At 32.3% G+C, this 19,368-nt stretch overlaps 1 protein-coding gene and 1 long non-coding RNA gene across 2 annotated transcripts; both read left to right on the top strand.

Annotated features, from left to right (window-relative positions):
* The first annotated feature begins 6,045 nt into the window (after positions 1-6,045).
* On the top strand, positions 6,046-9,300 carry OFD1 (OFD1 centriole and centriolar satellite protein). The gene is made up of 5 exons (XM_040984632.1): positions 6,046-6,105; positions 6,368-6,472; positions 6,878-6,961; positions 8,613-8,840; positions 9,199-9,300. Exons 1-5 carry the CDS (start codon positions 6,046-6,048, stop codon positions 9,298-9,300), a joined length of 579 nt encoding a protein of 192 aa, XP_040840566.1.
* Positions 9,301-9,649: 349 nt separating this feature from the next.
* LOC121159470 lies at positions 9,650-11,087 on the top strand. Its single transcript, XR_005884381.1, has 3 exons — positions 9,650-9,701; positions 10,486-10,590; positions 11,019-11,087. It is a non-coding gene; the product is annotated as an uncharacterized LOC121159470 (long non-coding RNA).
* Positions 11,088-19,368: the final 8,281 nt, after the last annotated feature.

The raw sequence follows: 19,368 nt of genomic DNA, 5'->3' as shown, positions 1-19,368 counted from the left end.
AAAACTTTTCAAACTTTCCACAAACTTTGTAGAACATTCTGGAAACTTTGCAGAAACTTTGCAAACTTTTTACAAACTTTGAAAAAACTTTTGCTAAACTTTTCACAAACTTTGAAAAACTTCAAAAAACTGAAAAACTTCACAAACTTTTCAAAAACTTTTTCGAAACTTTCCACAAACTTTGTAGAACTTTGTGGAAACTTTGCAGAAACGTTCCAAACTTTTACAAACTTTTCAGAAACTTTTTACAAACTTTAAAAAAACTTCAAAAAAACTTCACAAACTTTTGAAACTTTTCACAAACCTTAATCGATCGACGTCGATTCCTGAGCAAATCGGGTCTATCGATCGACTATCGATCGACACCCGACATTGACTTTTCAATCTCGGCATCGATCGATTATCGATCGATATCGATCCGGGTGGAAATTATCGATCGATATCGGGTTCGATCAGCCGAGTCCATCGATGGCCTCACGCGCCCCCTGTGCCCTTGTCACCCCGCAGTGTAGCGCGCGAGGAAGAAACGACGTACGATGAAGAAACGACGCCGACGTGTCGACGACGACACCGATCGGCGATCAATACCGAATCGATAACACCGATCGGCGATCAATACAGGCGATCGGCGGGCCGGACTCGGGTTCTCGACCCTCGGTTTCCCCGAATCGATCGGTTCCGGTTGTTTCATTGCGAAATAAACGAGTTCAAGTTTCGCCGGTCGCGGTTTTCAGATTATTTTATTCTTTTTTCTTTTATTTTTTAGTTTCTTATGTTTGTTATTTAATTTTTTTGATCTTAATTTTTCTATTATTGCCTTTTTATTTTAAATTTATTATTATTTATTATTCTTTTTTATTTTATTTTAAAATTTCCTATATTTCTTACTTATTATATTTTATAAATTCTAATGTTTTTTATTATTGTTTTTTAAATTTATTATTGTCGTTATGATTTTTTCTTTATTCTCTTTTCTTTTAATTTTTATATTCATCATTCATTTAATTTTCTAAATTAATTTTAAGATTTTTGATTTTCGTTTTTTATTTTTAAATTTTGTCCTATTACTTATTTTTTACTTATCTTTTAATTTTTATATTTATCATTTCTTTAATTTTCTCAATTTTAATATTTTTTATTATTGATTTTAATTTATTCTTATTATTTTTTATTTTTTATTTTCTTTTTTGATTGCTCGTATTTATTCTTTATTTTCTTAATCTTAATATTTCTTATTATTGATTCTTGATTTTTATTTTAAATGTTTTTTATTATTCATTTATTATTTCTTCTATTTTTACTTCTTAGTTTAATTTTATTTTTTAAACTTTTTATTATGACTTTATTATTATTTTTATCAGCTTTTTAAATTTTTCTTATTTATTCTCTATCATGTTTATTTAATTTAATTTTATTTTACTGATATTATTTATTTAATTTTTAAATTGATTCTAAATTGATTTTAAACTGATTTTATCGATTTCAAATGGACTTTAAATGAATCGACTTTCGTTTTCAATTCGTCGATTTCGGCTCTTGATTTGAAATCGATTCGTTTGAATTCCTGGTTGTCGATCAATAAATTTTCACTTCATCAATTTCAAATTAATTGAATCAGATCCTTGATTATTTTCAATTCTCGATTTTAAATTGATTTCAGTTTTCAATGATCAATTATTGATTCGTTTCAGTTTTAAAATGAACGGATTTTGATTTTGTTTCATTTTAAATGCATTGATTTTCCCCCCCTTGATTTTAAATTGATTTTAAATTGAAAACATTTAATTTTGAATCTTAATTAATTTTAAGTTTAAACGACGGGATCTTGATTCTTGTGAATTCATCGGTTTTAATTGCCAACAAATTTATTTCGATGCTTGATTTTAAATTAATTGTGAGTTAATTTTTATTCCGATTTTAAATGAATTTATTTCGATTTTAAGTGAATTTATTTCATTATTTTTTATATTAATCTCACTTTAATTCAATATGTATTCATTAAGCACTATTTTTTATTTATTAAATATTCATTAAATGCAATTTCTTTTTTAATTTACTATTTATTTATTTATTCCCTAAGTATTTGTTTCATATCAAACTCTTTTTCCATATTTTTAATTCTATTTATTTTTATGTTAATTTTTAATCGGATTTATAGCTTCATATCAATTAATCGATTGATAATTAATTGATAGTCGATTACTTAATTGATTACTTGATTGATTGATTAATTCATTCATTTCTTCCACATCTTTTTTTAATCTTGATCTTTTATTTTTTGGGAAAAAATGTTTTTATTCGTAAAATATTTTTCAAAAATTTTTGACGAACCTTCGTGTTTTTGATTCTTTAATCAACGTCTTTCTTATATTTTCTATTTGATATTTTTTACATCAATCTTGATGTTTTAATATCAATTTCTAATTTTTCCTACATTTTTAAAAAATCTCGATTCGTCGTTTTTTCCCGATATTTTCATATTGATCCTTTTCTGATAATTTTTAATTCACCTTTGATTCTGATTTTTAATTTCCCGCATTTTTTGTGTAATTTTTAATGTGAAATCTTGATATTATTTATATTTTAATCTCAATCTTTTCCCATATTTTTAATTTTAATTAATCTTTCATTATTATTTTTGTATCAATTCCTTTTTTCCCAATTTTTCTGCAATTTTTTATATCGAACCTTTCCATTATTTCCATTTTGATCTCAATCTCTTTTTCCAGGTTTTTAAATTTTTATTCAGCTTTTATTATTTTAATTTCCCCTTTTTTCCCATTTTTTCGTATAATTTTTTAAAAGAAATCTTGATGTTATTTATATTTTGATCTCGATCTTTTTCAATATTTTTAAAAACTTGCTATTTTCTATTTTTCAATCTAATAAAATGAATGTTTGAACCTCAATCCTTTTATTGATTGTTCTTTTTCACACGATTTTTATTTTAATCTGAATTAAATCCCCGACATTTTATTCATGAAAACTTATCAATCCGTCGCTTTTCGCATGAAAGAAATAAAACAAATTTAAAAGGATTTATTGATTATTGATTATTATTTGTTTTTTATCCGCTCAGAAATTTGTCATTGAATTTGCAAGAAATTATAAATCAAGAATAATAATAATGTCCACGATTTCTCGATCCAATAATAATCAATCACAATAAAAATATTAATATTAATCAAAATCAATCTTAATTAAAATGAATTACAACGAAATGTTCTTTTAAAAATTTAATTTAAAATTTAATTTTTATTTTTATTGAAATTTAATTTAATATTAGTTTTACATTTAATTTAGTTAAATTGAATTTATTTAAAATTGAAAATTAGAATAAAGAATGTTAAAATTGATCTTTTATTCGAAAATAAAATAATAAATATTAACTATTTTGGAGAAAAAAAATTTCGCAATTAAATATCTTACGATTCAAGACTTTGCAATTCAATATTTAAAATTCAGTATTTGAGGATTAAATACTTTATGATTAAATGACATTTTGCAATTAATGATTTCGCAATTAAAGATTTCACGTTTCTATTTTCCGATTAAACATTTCGGAATTAAATCTTCTGCAATTAAATATTTTACAGCGAAATAAATGCAATTAAATTTTTCACGATTAAATATAATAATTGATAACACGTCGCAATTATAATAATTAAACTCTGCGCCGTTTCATAAAAAAATAATCACTATTAATTCATCAGAAAAAATAATGTTTAATAATGTATATTAATAAGATGCAAAAAAGTGGAATAAATAAAATAAAAATTGTTATTTTTATTCATGGTAAATATCAATTCCTTCATCTTAAATGTTTAATATTATTTGATATTGAAGCATTTTCAGATTTAAACATGAATATTTAATGTCTGATATTAATATTCTTGATATTAAATGTTCAAATTTGAGATTTAATATTGACATTTAATGCTTCATATTAAATCCTAAAATGTGATCGATGACCGTAAGTGTCAATGTCGGATAAATAAAAATTAATCGCGGTGTGAATGAAATAACCAAGTTAATAAAATATAAATACAATATAATATGAATATAATGTCAATATACCAATAAAAAATTAACTAAATCTAAAAAATCCCAACTTTGCAATACTCACTTTCCAATAAATCAATCAATATTAAAACCAAGCAAACAAACATGAAAAGACACATAGAATAAAAAGCAAATAAATATAAAAAATAAGTCAAATAAAATAAATATAAAAAATAAAGAAAGATACATAAATAAAATAAAATGAATAAATATAAAAAAGAAAAATAAAATAAACGAATATAAATAAATGCCGGGTTTCCCTTCGAATAAATCCTGACTTTGCAAAAAAAATAATGTGATCCAATCAAAAATCAATCTAATAAAATCAGAGAAAATAAAAAGGCAAATAAATTTTGACAAACAGGAATTTTTTTAATTAAAAATAAAATATCTGGGAATTAAAAAAAACCAATTGGGATTTATTGATGAAAAGGAATTCCTTTTTTTAATTAAAAAATTTTAAATATGAAAGATTAAAATTAAATGAAGATTAACATTAAATCTGAAGATTTTTTTTTAAATTAAAAAGGTGGGAAAAAAATCCAAGTTTTCCTGAAAAGGAATTGGTTTTTATTTTTTAAAAAATCAGTTTTTAATTTAAAGAAACCATGTAATTAATTAATAATTAAAGAATAGATAAATAATCAAAAAATCCAAATAAAAATCTCCTTCATTTTAAACATGTTTTTTTAATTAAAAAATTGTGAAGACGATTTTTCCGATAAAAGAAATAAATATGGGCTTTCCCATCGTGTCGATGCCGAGTCGATAAATTAAATAAAACAAAAAATAAACGGAAAAGCTGAGAAATAAAACAGAAAAACCCGTGTCAAAAAACAATAAATACGGATAAAAACCGGAAGCGAAATGAAAACTGAATAAATAGATAAGATTTCCAATCAATGAATCAATAAGAAGAGATCAATAAATAGAAAAAGGCGTAAATAAAACAGAAAAATAAACATAAAAAGGAGGCAAACACGTACAAAAACATCGATAAAATAAAAAGTCAATCAATCAATAAAAAGACAGAAAAAGGAAACACTGCCTTCCCAATAAATAGATATAAAATAGGAGCCAATAAATATAAAAAGATTAAAATAAACACGCAGAGAGGTTAGAAATAAAACGGAAAAATAAATAAAATAATAGGATAAATAAATAAATAAGAAAGAAGCAAATAAATATAAAAAGCAGAATAAAAAGTGAATCAGTAAATATAAAAAAAACCACAGATGAATAAATAGAAAAAGTCGTAAACGAAACAGAAAAATTAATACAAGAAATAAGATAAATAAATTTAAAAAATTAAATAAAGAAAAATTAAGAAATAAGCAAATAAATAGAAAAACGTCAACAGAATAAAAAGCGACCCAGCAAATCTAAGAAAAAAAAAATCTTAGAGGAAGAAAAATAAATATTAAAAAAATACAGACGCGTGAGAAAAAAAAAAACACGAATCGAATAAAAAGCAAAGAAAGAAATGAAATTAAAAAAAAATAAAGACACGTGAGAAAAAAAAAATAAATGGAAGAAGCGGCGACGGCGATTGGGCCGCGCGGGGACCCGAGGATCCAACATGGCGGCCGGCCGGAAGTTGGAGCCTTCCCGGGACCCGTAGTTTCAAAATGGCGCCGAACCGGAAGCTGGGCCTTCCCGGTATCCGTAGTTTCGAAATGGCGCCGGGCCGGACGTTCGAGCCTTGCCGGTATCCGTAGATCCAACATGGCGCCGAAACCGGAAGTTGAGCCTTGCCGGAATCCGTAGAGTCAACATGGCGCCGAAACCGGAAGTCGTGCCTTCCCGGTATCCGTAGATTCAAAATGGCGCCGAGACCGGAAGTTGAGCCTTCCCGGTATCCGTAGGCTTAAAATGACGCCGGAAGTTGAGCCTTGCCGCTTTCCGTCGACCCCACACGGCGCCGGGAGGGACCCGGAAGTAGCGGCTGTCTCTCTCTCTCTCTCCGGGACCCGTACGTGCAACATGGCGCCGGCGCGGGCGCAGTTCGCGTCTCGCGAGAAGAACGGCGCGTTCCGGCAGCGGGTGTGGGGGGGGTCGGCGTCTGCGCGTGCGCGTTGCCGGACGCGGCGCCGCGGAGACGGAAGGACGGACGGACGGAGAGCGGAGCCGCGCGGCTGCGGGTCGGACCCTCCGTGTGTTTTCTTTGTGTTTTTGCGCTGTGCTGCGCTGTGCGGTCGGACCCTCTCTGTTCCCTGTGTTCTCCGCGCTGTGCTGCGCTGCTCTGCGCCCGGACCCCTTCCCTCTCTCTCTCTCCTTTCACTCACAATCTTTGCCTTTTGCACAGGGTTCCGCCCGCGCAGCCTGGATGACGACGATGACCGCCACGCGCCGGCGCCGGGACCGCGAGCAGCGGGAAGAGCAGGAGGAAGAGAAGGAACGGAGGCGTGAGGTGCAGGAGGAGGAGGAGGAAGAGGCTTCCCGGCCCTGATTTTTTGCCTAATTCTCCGTTCCACCCGTATTTTCTGTTCCCACCACTGATTTTCCGTCTGATTTTCCATCTACTTTTCCATCTAATTTTCTGTTCCCGCCCGAATGTTCCGTCTGATTTTCCGTCCCTGATTTTGCATCTGGTTTTCTGTTCCCGTCCATCAATTGCTCTTCCCTTCCCTGATTTTCTCTTCCCGACTCTGATTTTCCGACTGATTTTCTGTTCCCGTCTCCCATTTTCACCTAATTTTCATTCTACTTTTCCGTCTGATTTTCTGTTCCCGCCCGTGTTTTCTGTTCCCGCCTCTCGTTTTCCGACTGATTTTGCGTCTAATTTTCCGTTCCCGCCCCTGGTTTTCCCTTCCAGGCGCCCGACCTGCTGAGCCGCGACGCGCTGCGCCTCGCGCTGTTCCGCGCGTTCCGGGAGCGCGGCGTGCTCGACGCCCTCAAGGTGAGCCATCGGTTATTGATCGGTTATCGATCGGTTATTGATCGGTTATCGATCGCAGTCACCTGGTCGTTAATTAATTAATTATTAATTCTAATTTTTTAATCTCTCATTTTTATCTTTATTTATTGTCACTGGTCATTTATTAATTATTAATTTCCCTAATTATTTTCATTTCTTATTTATTTATTGTCACCTGGTCATTAATTTTTAGTTATTAATTCTTCTAATTATTCTCATTATTTATTTGTTTATTCTTAATTATCTATTTATTAATTATTCTAATTATTCTCATTATTTATTTATTTTTCTTAATTTTCTATTTTAATTATTCTAATTATTCTCATTATTTATTTATTTATTCTTAATTATCTATTTATTTTTCAATCTTTACTCGTTCCTTATTTTTCGTTTGCCTTTTTCCGATTCTCAAAATTCATTTTCGAGTATTGATTTTAATATCTTTTTTTAATATTTATTTTGATATTTACGGCTTACTTATTTGTTAATAAATCTTTTTGGTGTTTGTTTTTTCTTAATTATTATTCATTTATGATGATTTATTTTTAATATTTCTTCATTCAATTCATTTTGTTTTATTTTTCCAATATTAATTTTTCTTGTATTTCTAGTGTTCATTTTTTTAAAATGTTTTTTTCCTGATTTTTCGTTCGGTTTAATTTTCCTCATTTTTGAAATTTTTTCTAATTTTCAAGTATTTTAAAAATAGTTTGTAATGTGTTTTTAATTTCGTTTTTAATATTTCATTCTTATTTTTTGATTTATTTTTGCTTCATCTTTTACTATCGATTTTTTAATATTTATTAATTCAATTTATTTACTATTTATACTGTTTCTTATTTTTCTAATCTTTTTTGCTTGTTTATTTTTAAACACTTTTCTTATTTTTGAGGATTGACTTTTCAAATCTTTATTTTTTCTTATGTTTTAGTGTCTTTAACATTTCTTGATTTTTAAGAGATTTTCAATTCATTTTTTAATTATTTAAAATGTGGCAACATTGACTTTTTAATAATTTTTATTTTTCATTTTATTTGCCTTTTTTATTGCATTTTTTAATATTTGTTTATTTGTCACATTTATTTTTCTTTATTTTGTTCTTAATATTTACCTTTTTTGGTATTTTTTAATATTTTTACATTTCTCGTGTTTCTTTTTCTATTATTTTTCGTTTTCACTATTTTTCCTCATTTTTAAGAAATTTTTTTTTAGTATTGATTTTTGGATGTTTATGATTTGTTGTTATTGATTTATTTTTATATTTATTGATTTATTGGAAAGTCAGACATTTTATGGCTTTATTTTCATATTTATTCATTTGTTCGAAAGTCAACTTATTTTATATTTATTGATTTATTGGAAAGTCGATTTTCTATTTATTGATTGGTTGGATAATTGGTTTATTTCCCTGCTTATTGATTTATTGGACAGTCGGTTTATTTGACATTTATTGATTTATTGGAAAGCCTGTTTTCATGTTTATTGATCTATTGGAAAGTCGATTTTACGTTTATTGATTAATTGCAAAGCCGATTTCTTATCTTCCTGTTTATTGATTTATTGGACAGTCGACGTATCTTGTATCTATTGATCTATTGGCAATTTCCCCTATTGATCCGTCGACCCCCGGCAGGCGCAGCTGCGCGGGACGCTGGTGGCCGAGCTGCAGCGCCGGGCCCCCTCGGCGTCGTTGGCGTCGTCGTCGTCCCTGGCGTCGGCGTCGTCGTCCCCGGCGACGGGAGGGGGCGGGGCCGTGCTGGCGGCGGCGGCCGACGCCCTCGTGGCGCGGCACCTGCGCGCGCGGCGCTACGACTACTCGCTGTCCGTCTTCCTGCCCGAGAGCGGGCTGGGCGCCGCGCGGGTGAGCGGGGAAACCGAGGCACGGGGGGGAAACCGAGGCACGAGGGGAAACTGAGGCACAAGGGGGGAAACCGAGGCACGGGGGGAAACCGAGGCACGAGGGGAAACTGAGGCACACGGGGGAAACTGAGGCACGAGGGGGGAAACCAAGGCACGAGGGGGGAAACTGAGGCACGGGGGACGACGAGGAGCTCGTCCTCATTTACTTGACATTAATGATCCCGTCCCGCGCTCGAGTGTTGGCTAATTCATGCAGATTTATGCGCGCGGATAGTTAATTTATGCAGATTCATGCGCGTGGATTGCTGATTTATGCAGATTTATGCGCGTGGATTAACGCCGGCCCCGTCTCGTTGCAGGCGCTGAGCGAGCGCGAGCTGCTGCGGCTCCTGAGCGTCGGACCCGCCTCGCCCGGATACGCGGAGCTGGTGCGGGGGACGAATATAAATAATATCAAATAAATATCAAATAAGATAAAATTTAAAATATAAGATATGAAAAAATATAATATAAAATAATGTAAAATATCAAATAATATCAAATAATATAAAATATAAAATTATAATTCTTATTCTTAGAATTTTTATTTTTTTCTATAAATTCTACTAAAGTCAACTAATAAATTTTTCTAAATTAAGATTTATTATTAAGTAATAAAATTAAATAATAAAATTAGAATTAAAGCAAAAATAAAATTTAAGCAGCAATAAAATAATATAGAAAAAATGATATTAAAAATGCAAAAATAAAATGTCAAATTAAAAAGAAAATAATTTGTAATTAAAGCAAAACACAAAATAATCGAAAACCCGTGTGTTTTTTCGCCCGCAGGTTTCGCCGAGCGACGCGGGACGCGACGAAGGTGAGAAAATGTTTATTAATGTTTATTAATGTTTATTATTAATGCTTTTATTTCCAGCTTTTATTCCGCATTTACCGACATTTTGTAGAATTCGTTACCTGTTTTGCATATGCTAATCATCGTGTCGAGATTTTAAATTCTGCGTGATTTTTCCACGTTTTATTTCGGCTTTACGCTGTGACATCTTGCATATTCTAATCAGCAATTTGCATATTCCAACTGCCTTGCGAATCCCAAACACCTCTTTCGCAGATGCCGCTCTCGTTTTGCATATTCTAATCACCAAATCTGCATATCGCAGTTGTGGTTTGTGCCGCTTAATCATCTATTTTATACATGTAAATCGTATTTTGCATATTAATTCCCATTTTTAATTTTCTAGAATGCAGTTTGTAATTGCCCTGTGGTATTTTTGCATATTCCAATTACCTATTCTGCATATTTCAGCCGCATTTGCATGTTCCAATCACCTATTTTGCGCATTCAGCTCGTGTTTTGCGAGTCCCAATTACTTATTCTGCATATTCTAATAGCCTATTTTGCATTTTTAAATGGTACGTTGCAAATCAGACACCTATTTTGCATATGTTGATCTATTTTGCATATCCTAGCCACCGACTCTGCATATTCCAGTCGCGATTTGCATATTTCGGTCGTCTAGTTTGCATATCCTAGTCTTACTTTGCGAGTCTCGGCCGTATTTCGCATATTCTCTCTGTGTTTGCGTATTCTAATTGCCTGCTTTGCATATTTTAACATACATGTCCTGTGTCCCCGCCCCCAGGCCTCCTGCTGCGGCTGCTGACGACGCTGAGCGAACACGGGGCCCGGCGCTCGCACACGCGTGACGCCGACACGCAGACGCTCGGGGACGCGAGGGACGCGCTCGGTCGGTGTCCACACTAAGAACCTCATGAATATTCATGCCACTAATGACCTCATTAATATTCATGCTACTAATGACCTCCTTGATATAAATAATGTCGATTTTATCAATTTCATTAGTATTAATAAGACTAATTCTGATCTCATTAATATTCATACCACTAATAATTTCGTTAATATCAATAACCCTGATATTGTTTTCGTTATTGATTTTATTTATTATTATTATTTATTCTCGTTTTTTATTTTATTATTAGTGTTTTGTTATTTTGTTATTTTTTGTTATTATGTTTATTATGATGATTATTTTGTAATCATTTTTATTATGCTTATTTTTATTGTGATTATTATTTATTATTATTATTTTGTTATTATGATTAGTATTATTTTGTTATTATTGTTGTTTTATTATTATGATTATTGTTCGCGCAGCGGCGAAGCTGGCGCAGGTGGACGAGGCCTTCGCGAGCTCCCGCCGCCCAAGCCCGGCGACGCGGGACCCGGAACTCGGCGCGTTCGTGCGCGACGCGGGACGGCGACTGCGGGACGAGCCGGGCCGCACGGTGAGCGGGCAACGACATGCAGATTCATGCAAATACATGCAGATTTTTGCACAGAAATACCTCGAATCATGTGCAATACCAGCTGTAATTTAATGCAGAAATATGCAGATTTATGCGCGGAATGATGCACAATTAAAAGGAAAAATAGCTGCAAGTTAATGCAAAAATTTCCAGAATGACATGCAAAAACATGCAGATTTATGCACAGAAAGTCCCCGAACTATGCTAAAAACAGCTGTAATTTAATGCAAAATTATGCAGATTTATGCGTGGAATGATGCAGAATTGAAAGCAAAAATAGCTGCAATTTTTTGCAAAAACATCCAGAATTGAATGCAAAAATAACAGGAATTATTCGCAAAAAATATGCAGATTTATGCGCAAAATTATCCAGGCTTTTCTGCAAAAACACATAAAATTACGCACAAAAATATCCCGAATTTTATGCAAAAATATCTGGAAATTTTACGCCAGAATTATGCAAGAAATATGTAGAATTATGCGCAAAAACAACCTGCAATCAAATGCAAAAATGTCCGGAATTATGTGCAAAAATATGCAGATTTATGCGCAGAAACATTCAGAATGAAATGCAAAAATATGTAGAATTATGCGCAAAAATTTCTTATCAACAAGATATTTCCATTTTCCATCAATATATTGACATTTTCAACTTATTTATTTATAAAAAACATGTTTATATTTCAGATTTGAATTTCGGATTTATTTAGATTTTTTTGTCAATTTATTGTTTGTAATTCTTTTACATTTATAATGTTAAAATTTATATTTTAGACTTATTACATTATTTTTATATTATTATTTTATTAAATTTTTAGTAATAAATCATCTCATATTTATATTTTAGGCATTTTTCATATCTTTAATTTATGAATAATTTAAATTCTATTTTAGATTCATTTGCATTTATGGATGATAAAATATTTATATTTTAGATTTCTTTTCATATTTTTTATTTATAAAATATCTGTATTTTATTTCTTATTTTTTATATTTTGTATATGTTTTCATTGTCTATTTTTCATTTCTTATTCTTTGTAATTTATATTTGTAATTTTAATTAAATTCATTACTTATATTTAGAAATACTGGTTTTTTATATTTGAGATTTATTCTATTTTTATTTTCTTATTTTATTGGTAAATCGTCTCATATTTCTATTTTAGGTATTTTTCGTATTTTTTATTTATGAACAATTTTTATTTTGTCAATACCATTTATAAAATAATTTCTAAATTAATTTAACTTATAAATACTTTTATTTATTTATGAATAATTTATACTTTAGATTCATTTGCATTTGTGGATGATAAAATGTTTAGATTTTAGACTTATTTTTATATTTTTTATTTATAAAGAAATCTGTATTTTAGATTTCTTTATATTATTTTTATATATTGGCTCTTTTTATTTGCTATATATTTATTATTTTTATACATATTTTGTCTATATTTTGACTTTTTTAATGTTATTTTTTAGATTTATTTTCTATGTATTTTTATTTGCTCTATATATTTTTTACATGTGTTTTTAATGTTTTATTTCTTGTACATTATTTTCCGTCTCTGTTATTTGCAAATAATCCATTTCCATTTCGCATTATTTCTATTTAACATCTATTAAATTTTAAATTTCCTATTAAATTTTCATAATATTGATAAACAAGACGTTTATATTTCTGATTTGTTTTTTATTTGTAAGTGACTTTTTTGCATTTATTTTTTGTCAAGAATTTATTTTTATATTTTAGATTTTTTTGTTTCGATTATTTATATAAAATCTGCTCTTATTTATATTTTAGGGAGTTTTACTTGATTTCTTATGTTCTTAATGTTCTATTTTATAGATTTATTTCAATATTTTTATGTTCTATATTTTTAATATTCTATGTATTTTATAGATATTGTAATATTGTAATATTATATTTTCTAAATTGCATATAATATATTCACATTTTGGGTTTATTCCATTTATGTCATTTCTATTTCACATATTTCTTCGTTATTTATTCTTTATTATTTTAGATTTCCTACATTTATTGATTAGATTTTCTTATTAATATTTAATTATATGGAAATAACATGATTCTTCATGTTTTTCACTTTAAAAAATCACATTTGCATTTTCAGAATTCTTGTTTCTATTATTTTTTTTACATCTACTTTTTTACATTTATTTTTTAAAAAATTTCTTTTACTTCCTATTATTTAATCGGAAAGCTTTTATTATTTTGAACTTTCACCTTTGCATTTTGAAATTTACTTGAACTTTGCACTTTAAATTAAGATTTCAAATTAAGATTTTAAATTTATGTTTTAAATTTATGTTTTAATTCAATATTTCAAGTTTCTATTTGAAATTAAATATTTCAAATTAAGATTTTAAATTAATATTTTAAGTCAGTCTTTCTAATCATTCTTTCCAATCAATTGTTTAAATTGATATTTCAAATTTACATTTTAAATCTGTATTTTAAGTCAATATTTCCAATTATTATTTCCAACTAATATTTCAAATTTGCATTTTTAATGAATATTTTAAACTAAGATTTTAAATTTACATTTAAAACTTTACGTTTCGAACTTTCTATTTTAAATATTCCGTTTTCAACTTTTAAACTTTACGTGTCGGACTTTTTTTTTTGAATTTTTGAATTTTTATTTCATTTTCAATTTGACATTTAAATTTTAATTATCATATCTTAAATTTTCGCCTTTAAAATTTCTGGATTTTTATGATTTATCGGAATTCTGATATTAAAATTTGTAATTGATATTAAAGCTTACATTTTATCGTAATTATGGAATTAAACTTATAATTGCTATTAAAATTTTTAAGATGTTTTTGGTATTTCTGATATTTAAATTGGCGATTATAATTGATATTAAAATCCATATAATCTGTCATAATTATGTTGAAATTTATAAGTATAAGTTTATTTTATTTTCGTTTATTGTAATTAAGGAATTAAACTTCAACTTGATATTAAAATTTTTAAAATGTTTTTCATAATTGTGATATTGAAATTTACAATTATAATTGATATTAACATTTATGTTACGAATTATCCTAATTATATATCTAAGAAGTTAAATATTTATAATAATATTTTGTTTCCCACGTTTCCAGGCGAAGGAGGCGGAGCTTGGGCAGAAAGAGGAGGAGCTTAAACGGAAGGAGGCGGAGCTTCAGCGGAAGGAGGCGGAGCTTAAAAAGAAGGAGGCGGGGCTTGAGTGGAAGGGGTCGGGGCTTCAGGAGAAGGAGGCGGAGCTGAAACGGCACGAGGCGGAGCTTAAACACAAGGAGGCGGAGCTTCAGCGAGAGCAGGTGGGGCTTGGACACCGGGAGGCGGGGCTTGAGCAGAAGGAGGTGGGGCTTAAACAGAAGGAGGCGGAGCTTTCGCACAAGGAGGCGGGGCTTGAGCAGAAGAAGGCGGGGCTTGAACACCGGGAGACAGAGCTGAAACGGCAGGAGGCGGAGCTTAAATACAAGGAGGCGGAGCTTCAGCGGAAGGAGGCGGTGCTTGGACAGTGGGAGGCGGGGCTTGAGCAGAAGGAGGCGGAGCTTGGACCCCGAGAGGCGGAGCTTGAGCGGAAGGAGGAGGAGTTTGAGCACAAGGAGGCGGAGCTTCAGCAGAAGGAGGCGGAGCTTGAGCGGAAGGAGGCGGAGTTTGAGCACAAGGAGGCGGGGCTTCAGCGGAAGGAGGCGGAGCTCGAGCAGCGGGAGGACGAGTTCGCACGGTGAGCGCGTCGCATATGAAAATTGGTCAGATATGCAAATCGATCGATTTGTTTAGATTTGTTCTTATTGGGTTTTTAAAAAAATTAGCATGTGAAACTAGTTTTCAAAATCTTTTACTTATATTTTTTATTTTTACTTATTATTTTTTATTACGATTTATTATTTCCTGTTTTTTAGACTTTTCAAAATCTAATTAATTATTTTCTACATTTACTTATCGATCTTTCCTGGAAAGTCAGAGATTTTCTGGGCTTATTTCTTTGTTGTCTGAGTGCTGATTGGCTGAAAGTGTGAAATCTGCCCGGCGACGGCTGGAAAATCTGTGTGACGATTGGTGGAAAAGCTGCGTGCTGATTGGCTGAAAATGTGAAGTCTGCCCGGCAACTGCTAAAACCCTGCGTGTTGATTGGTCGAAAGCCTGCGTGCTGATTGGCTGAAAATGTGAAATCTGCCTGGCGACGGCTGGAAAATCTGAGTGTTGATTGGTTGAAAAATGTGAAATCTGCCTGGCAACTGCTGGAAAATGTGCGTGTTGATTGTTCGAAAACCTGCATGTTGATTGGCTGAAAATGTGAAATCTGCCCGGCGACGGCTGGAAAATCTGCGTGCTGATTGGTTGAAAATGTGAAGTCTGCCCGGCAATTGCTAATAAAAACCTGCATGTTGATTGGCTGAAAGTATGAAATCTGCCCGGCAACTGCTGGAAAAACTGCGTGTTGATTGGTCGAAAGCCTGCGTGTTGATTGGCTGAAAATGTGAAATCTGCCCGGCGACAGCTGGAAAACCAAACGATTGGTTGGAAAGCTGCGTGCTGATTGGCTGTCTGTGCCGCTCGGCTCCGGCCTCGGGCCCGCCCGTCTCACTCCCGTTTCCCGCTTCCCGCAGGCGCCGGCGCGAGTTCGAGGACGAGGTCGCCGCCCGCAGGGACGAGCGCCACACGCGAGGTGACGCCGCGCCTGCATATTCACGGCCCGCGTTTGCATATTCACGGCCCGCGTTTGCATATTTGCTCGCTAATAATTATTAGTAGCTGATTATTAATTATTATTAACTCATTAATTATTAGCTCATTCTTAGCTTGTAATTATTACTATTGTTATTAAATATTAGCTCATTATTATTAGCTTTTTATTAATTGTTATTAGCTCATTATTAGCTTGTTATTAACTATTAGCTGGTTATTACTAGTTCGTTGTTAACCATTATTAGTTCGTTATTAATTATCAGCTCACTATTCATTATAAATCATTAGCTGATTAATTATTATTAGTTCGTTAATTGATATTAGTTTGTTATTAACTATTAGCTGTTTATTAATTATGATCAGCTCATTATGAATTATTATTAGCTCATTATGAATCATTAGTAGCTGATTATTAATTATTATCAGCTCGTTTTTATTTCCCGCTTACGTTTCTTTCTTTTGTGGCAGCGCCCGACGACCCCTTGCCCTTTGACCCCGACCTCGACCCCAACCCCGACCGCGACCCCGATCTCGACCTCAACCTCAACCTCGACCTCAACCGTGACCTCAACATTGACCTCAACCGTGACCCCGACCCCGACCCCGACCCCGACCTGGAGCTTGAGGTCGCGGCGGCCCGGGCTCGGGTGTCGGCGCTGCGGCGCGAGGCGGCTCGGCTGCAGTCGGCGTTCCGCGCGTACGGACGGCGCCGGCGAGGACGGGGAGGGGGACGCGCGGGTGCCGGTAGGTCGCGTAGGAGCGCGCCGGGCGGCGGGTGGGCGGGGCGGCGGCCATCGACTGTGATCATCGATCGACTATTTGTCGTAATTCATTATTCATCGTCATCGATCGACTATTTGTCATAATTGCCCGACTCTTTGTGGTAATTGATCGACTATTTGTGGTAATTGATCGACTATTTGTGGTAATTGATCGACTATTTGTGGTAATTGATCGACTATTTGTGGTAATTGATCGACTATTTGTGGTAATTGACTGACCATTTATGGTAATTGACCGACTATTTGTCATAATTGATCGACTCTTTGTCGTAATTGATCGACTCTTTCTGTCGTTAGGCCCGACCCCGCCCACCGACGCCCCCGATGACGTCGTTGCTTCCTCCGCTTGCCCCGGCTCCGGACCCCAGCCCCGGCCGGCCCGCTGCAGCCCGAGCCCCGATGACGACGCCGACGCCGAGGAGCCGAGGTGACGGACCAAAGTTTGTCGACCGACTGCGCGATGGACGAACGTTTGTCGACCGACTCCATGATGGATGGATGTTTGTAAATGTTTGTTGACTGACTTTGTGATCGACAAATGTTTGTTGACCGACTGCGTGACGGACGACGTTTGTCGACCGACTACGAGTTTGTCGACCGACTGCGCGCCCGTCGTCTCCCGCAGCGGCGACGGCACCGACGGCAGCTACGACGTCGTCCCTCGCGCTCGGACCCCGGCCGACGACCGCGCGGAGCACGAGGACGCGGCAGCTGCGACCCCGGGTTCGTTTTGAATTTTTAATTTGACGAATAAATTAATTTGCAAATTTGTGATTTTAGGGTTTCTATTTTCTTATTTGGTTTTTTTAAAATATTTTTGTGTTTTAGAATTAATTTCTTAACGACAGATATTTCCTTATTTGGTTTTTTATTTTCGTATTTCAGAATTAATTTTTTGTAATTAATTTATTATTTATTAATTTTTTTTCAATTAATTAATTTCAGAATAATTTAGTTATTTTTATAACTTAGAATTGATTTTGAATGACGTTATTTAGATTTTTATGTTCTTTGTATTGGTTTTTAAGGCCAAATATTTTATTAGATTTTTATATTTATATCTTAATTTTTCATCACACATTTTTATTCTGTAATTTTTTTAAATTTTAAAATTAATTTTTTTAACGACGGATATTTTTTCCTGATTTGGATTTTACGTTTATTTAATCAGTTACTTTATTCCTATTTTGCATTCGGGGTTTTTTTTATTATTATTTAGATTCTATCTTTTTTAGATTTCACGTTTATTTTTTGAACATTTTAATTTTTTTAACGATTTTTATTCTCGACGTTTCGCATTTTTGTATTTATCACAAAGTCTTATTTTTTAATTTAAATTTTAGTTTTTTAAATTTAGTTTTTTAAATTTTTAATTCTTTCAATTATTTTAGTTTCATTTTAAAATTTTTAACAATTTTTAAAATTTTTTATATTTATTTCTTTCAATTTGATTTTATAAATTCTTGATTTTTTAATTTTTTTAAACTTAATGTTTAAAATTTTTAAGTTAATTCTTTAAATTTTTTAAATTTCATTTTTAAAAATTTTTATATTTAAATTTGATTTATTTTTATTTCAGACTCATTTTTTACTGAAAAGTCAGTGATTTTATTTATATCTTATTTTTTGATGAAAAAGATATTTTTTGATTGATGAAAAGTCAGATATTTTGTTTCAATTTCATTTTTAATGGAAAATATATTGAATATTTTATACTCATTTTTAATGAAAAGTCAGACATTTTTGTTAAAATTTAATTTACTTTTTATTGAGAAAGATTTTTATATTGTAGATTTTTTTATGATTTAATTTATTCTTTGCATTTATTAATGAAAAGTCAAATAATTCATTCATATTTTATTTATTAATGAAAATTCGCATATTTTACATTTTATTTTTTGATGAAAAGGGGAATATTTCATTTATATTTCATTTTTAATGGCCAGTATTTTTTAATTAAGCAATTTAATTGAATGTAATTATTTTATATTAGTATTTACTGATTATTAATAATTAATAATTAAGTAATTAATATTTTAGATCCATTTATTAATGCAAAGTCGGACATTTTATTGAGATTGTATTAATATTCAGATTCTGTTTTCTAATGCAGAAGACGTGGGGAAACCGAGGCACGAGGGCTGCGACGCGGCGACGGACGGCGAATCACGTGACGAGGCCGCGAATATTCATCAGCCGGCGCGACCCGATCATGAATATTCATGAACATCGACGGCATCGATGGGCGAACTCATTAACATTCATCCTATCGATGGACGAGCTCATTAATATTCATGACACAGATGGTTGGACTCATTAATATTCACACCGATGATTAAACTTATCGATATTCACGATCTCCATGTTCCCAGTCCCTGTTATTGATCCGATCATGAATATTCATTAGAATTCACGACACCGTTGTCCGAGCTCATTAATATTCATGAAATCAAATCTCGAGCTTATTGATATTCATGTCGAGCTTCCTATTCACTGTTATGATTGATCCGATCATGAATATTGATCTTCACGACATCGAAGGTCGAACTCATCAATATTCACGATGTCAATGTTCCTATCAACTTATTATTGATCCGATCATCAAAATTATAAGAAATAAGAGACGTGATTTTATATTATGAATATTAATCTTCGCAACATCAACGTTCGCCTAAGAACGAATATTAACATTGACATCAACGTTCGTATCA

Source organism: Ochotona curzoniae, unplaced genomic scaffold (genome assembly GCF_017591425.1).
Source record: "Ochotona curzoniae isolate NIBS_2020 unplaced genomic scaffold, NIBS_Ocur_1.0 contig_4220, whole genome shotgun sequence".
NCBI classification, from domain to species: domain Eukaryota; kingdom Metazoa; phylum Chordata; class Mammalia; order Lagomorpha; family Ochotonidae; genus Ochotona; species Ochotona curzoniae.
This window is presented reverse-complemented; position numbering and strand designations above follow the sequence as displayed.

What these genes read in the sequence shown, in the direction of transcription:
- OFD1 (XM_040984632.1), top strand. Translation starts at nt 6,046, where the DNA reads ATGGCGCCGGCGCGGGCGCAGTTCGCGTCTCGCGAGAAGAACGGCGCG. An exon ending in GCGTGCTCGACGCCCTCAAG is followed by an intron (nt 6,962 to 8,612) that starts GTGAGCCATCGG and finishes GACCCCCGGCAG; the next exon opens with GCGCAGCTGCGCGGGACGCT. An exon ending in GCGGGCTGGGCGCCGCGCGG is followed by an intron (nt 8,841 to 9,198) that starts GTGAGCGGGGAA and finishes GTCTCGTTGCAG; the next exon opens with GCGCTGAGCGAGCGCGAGCT.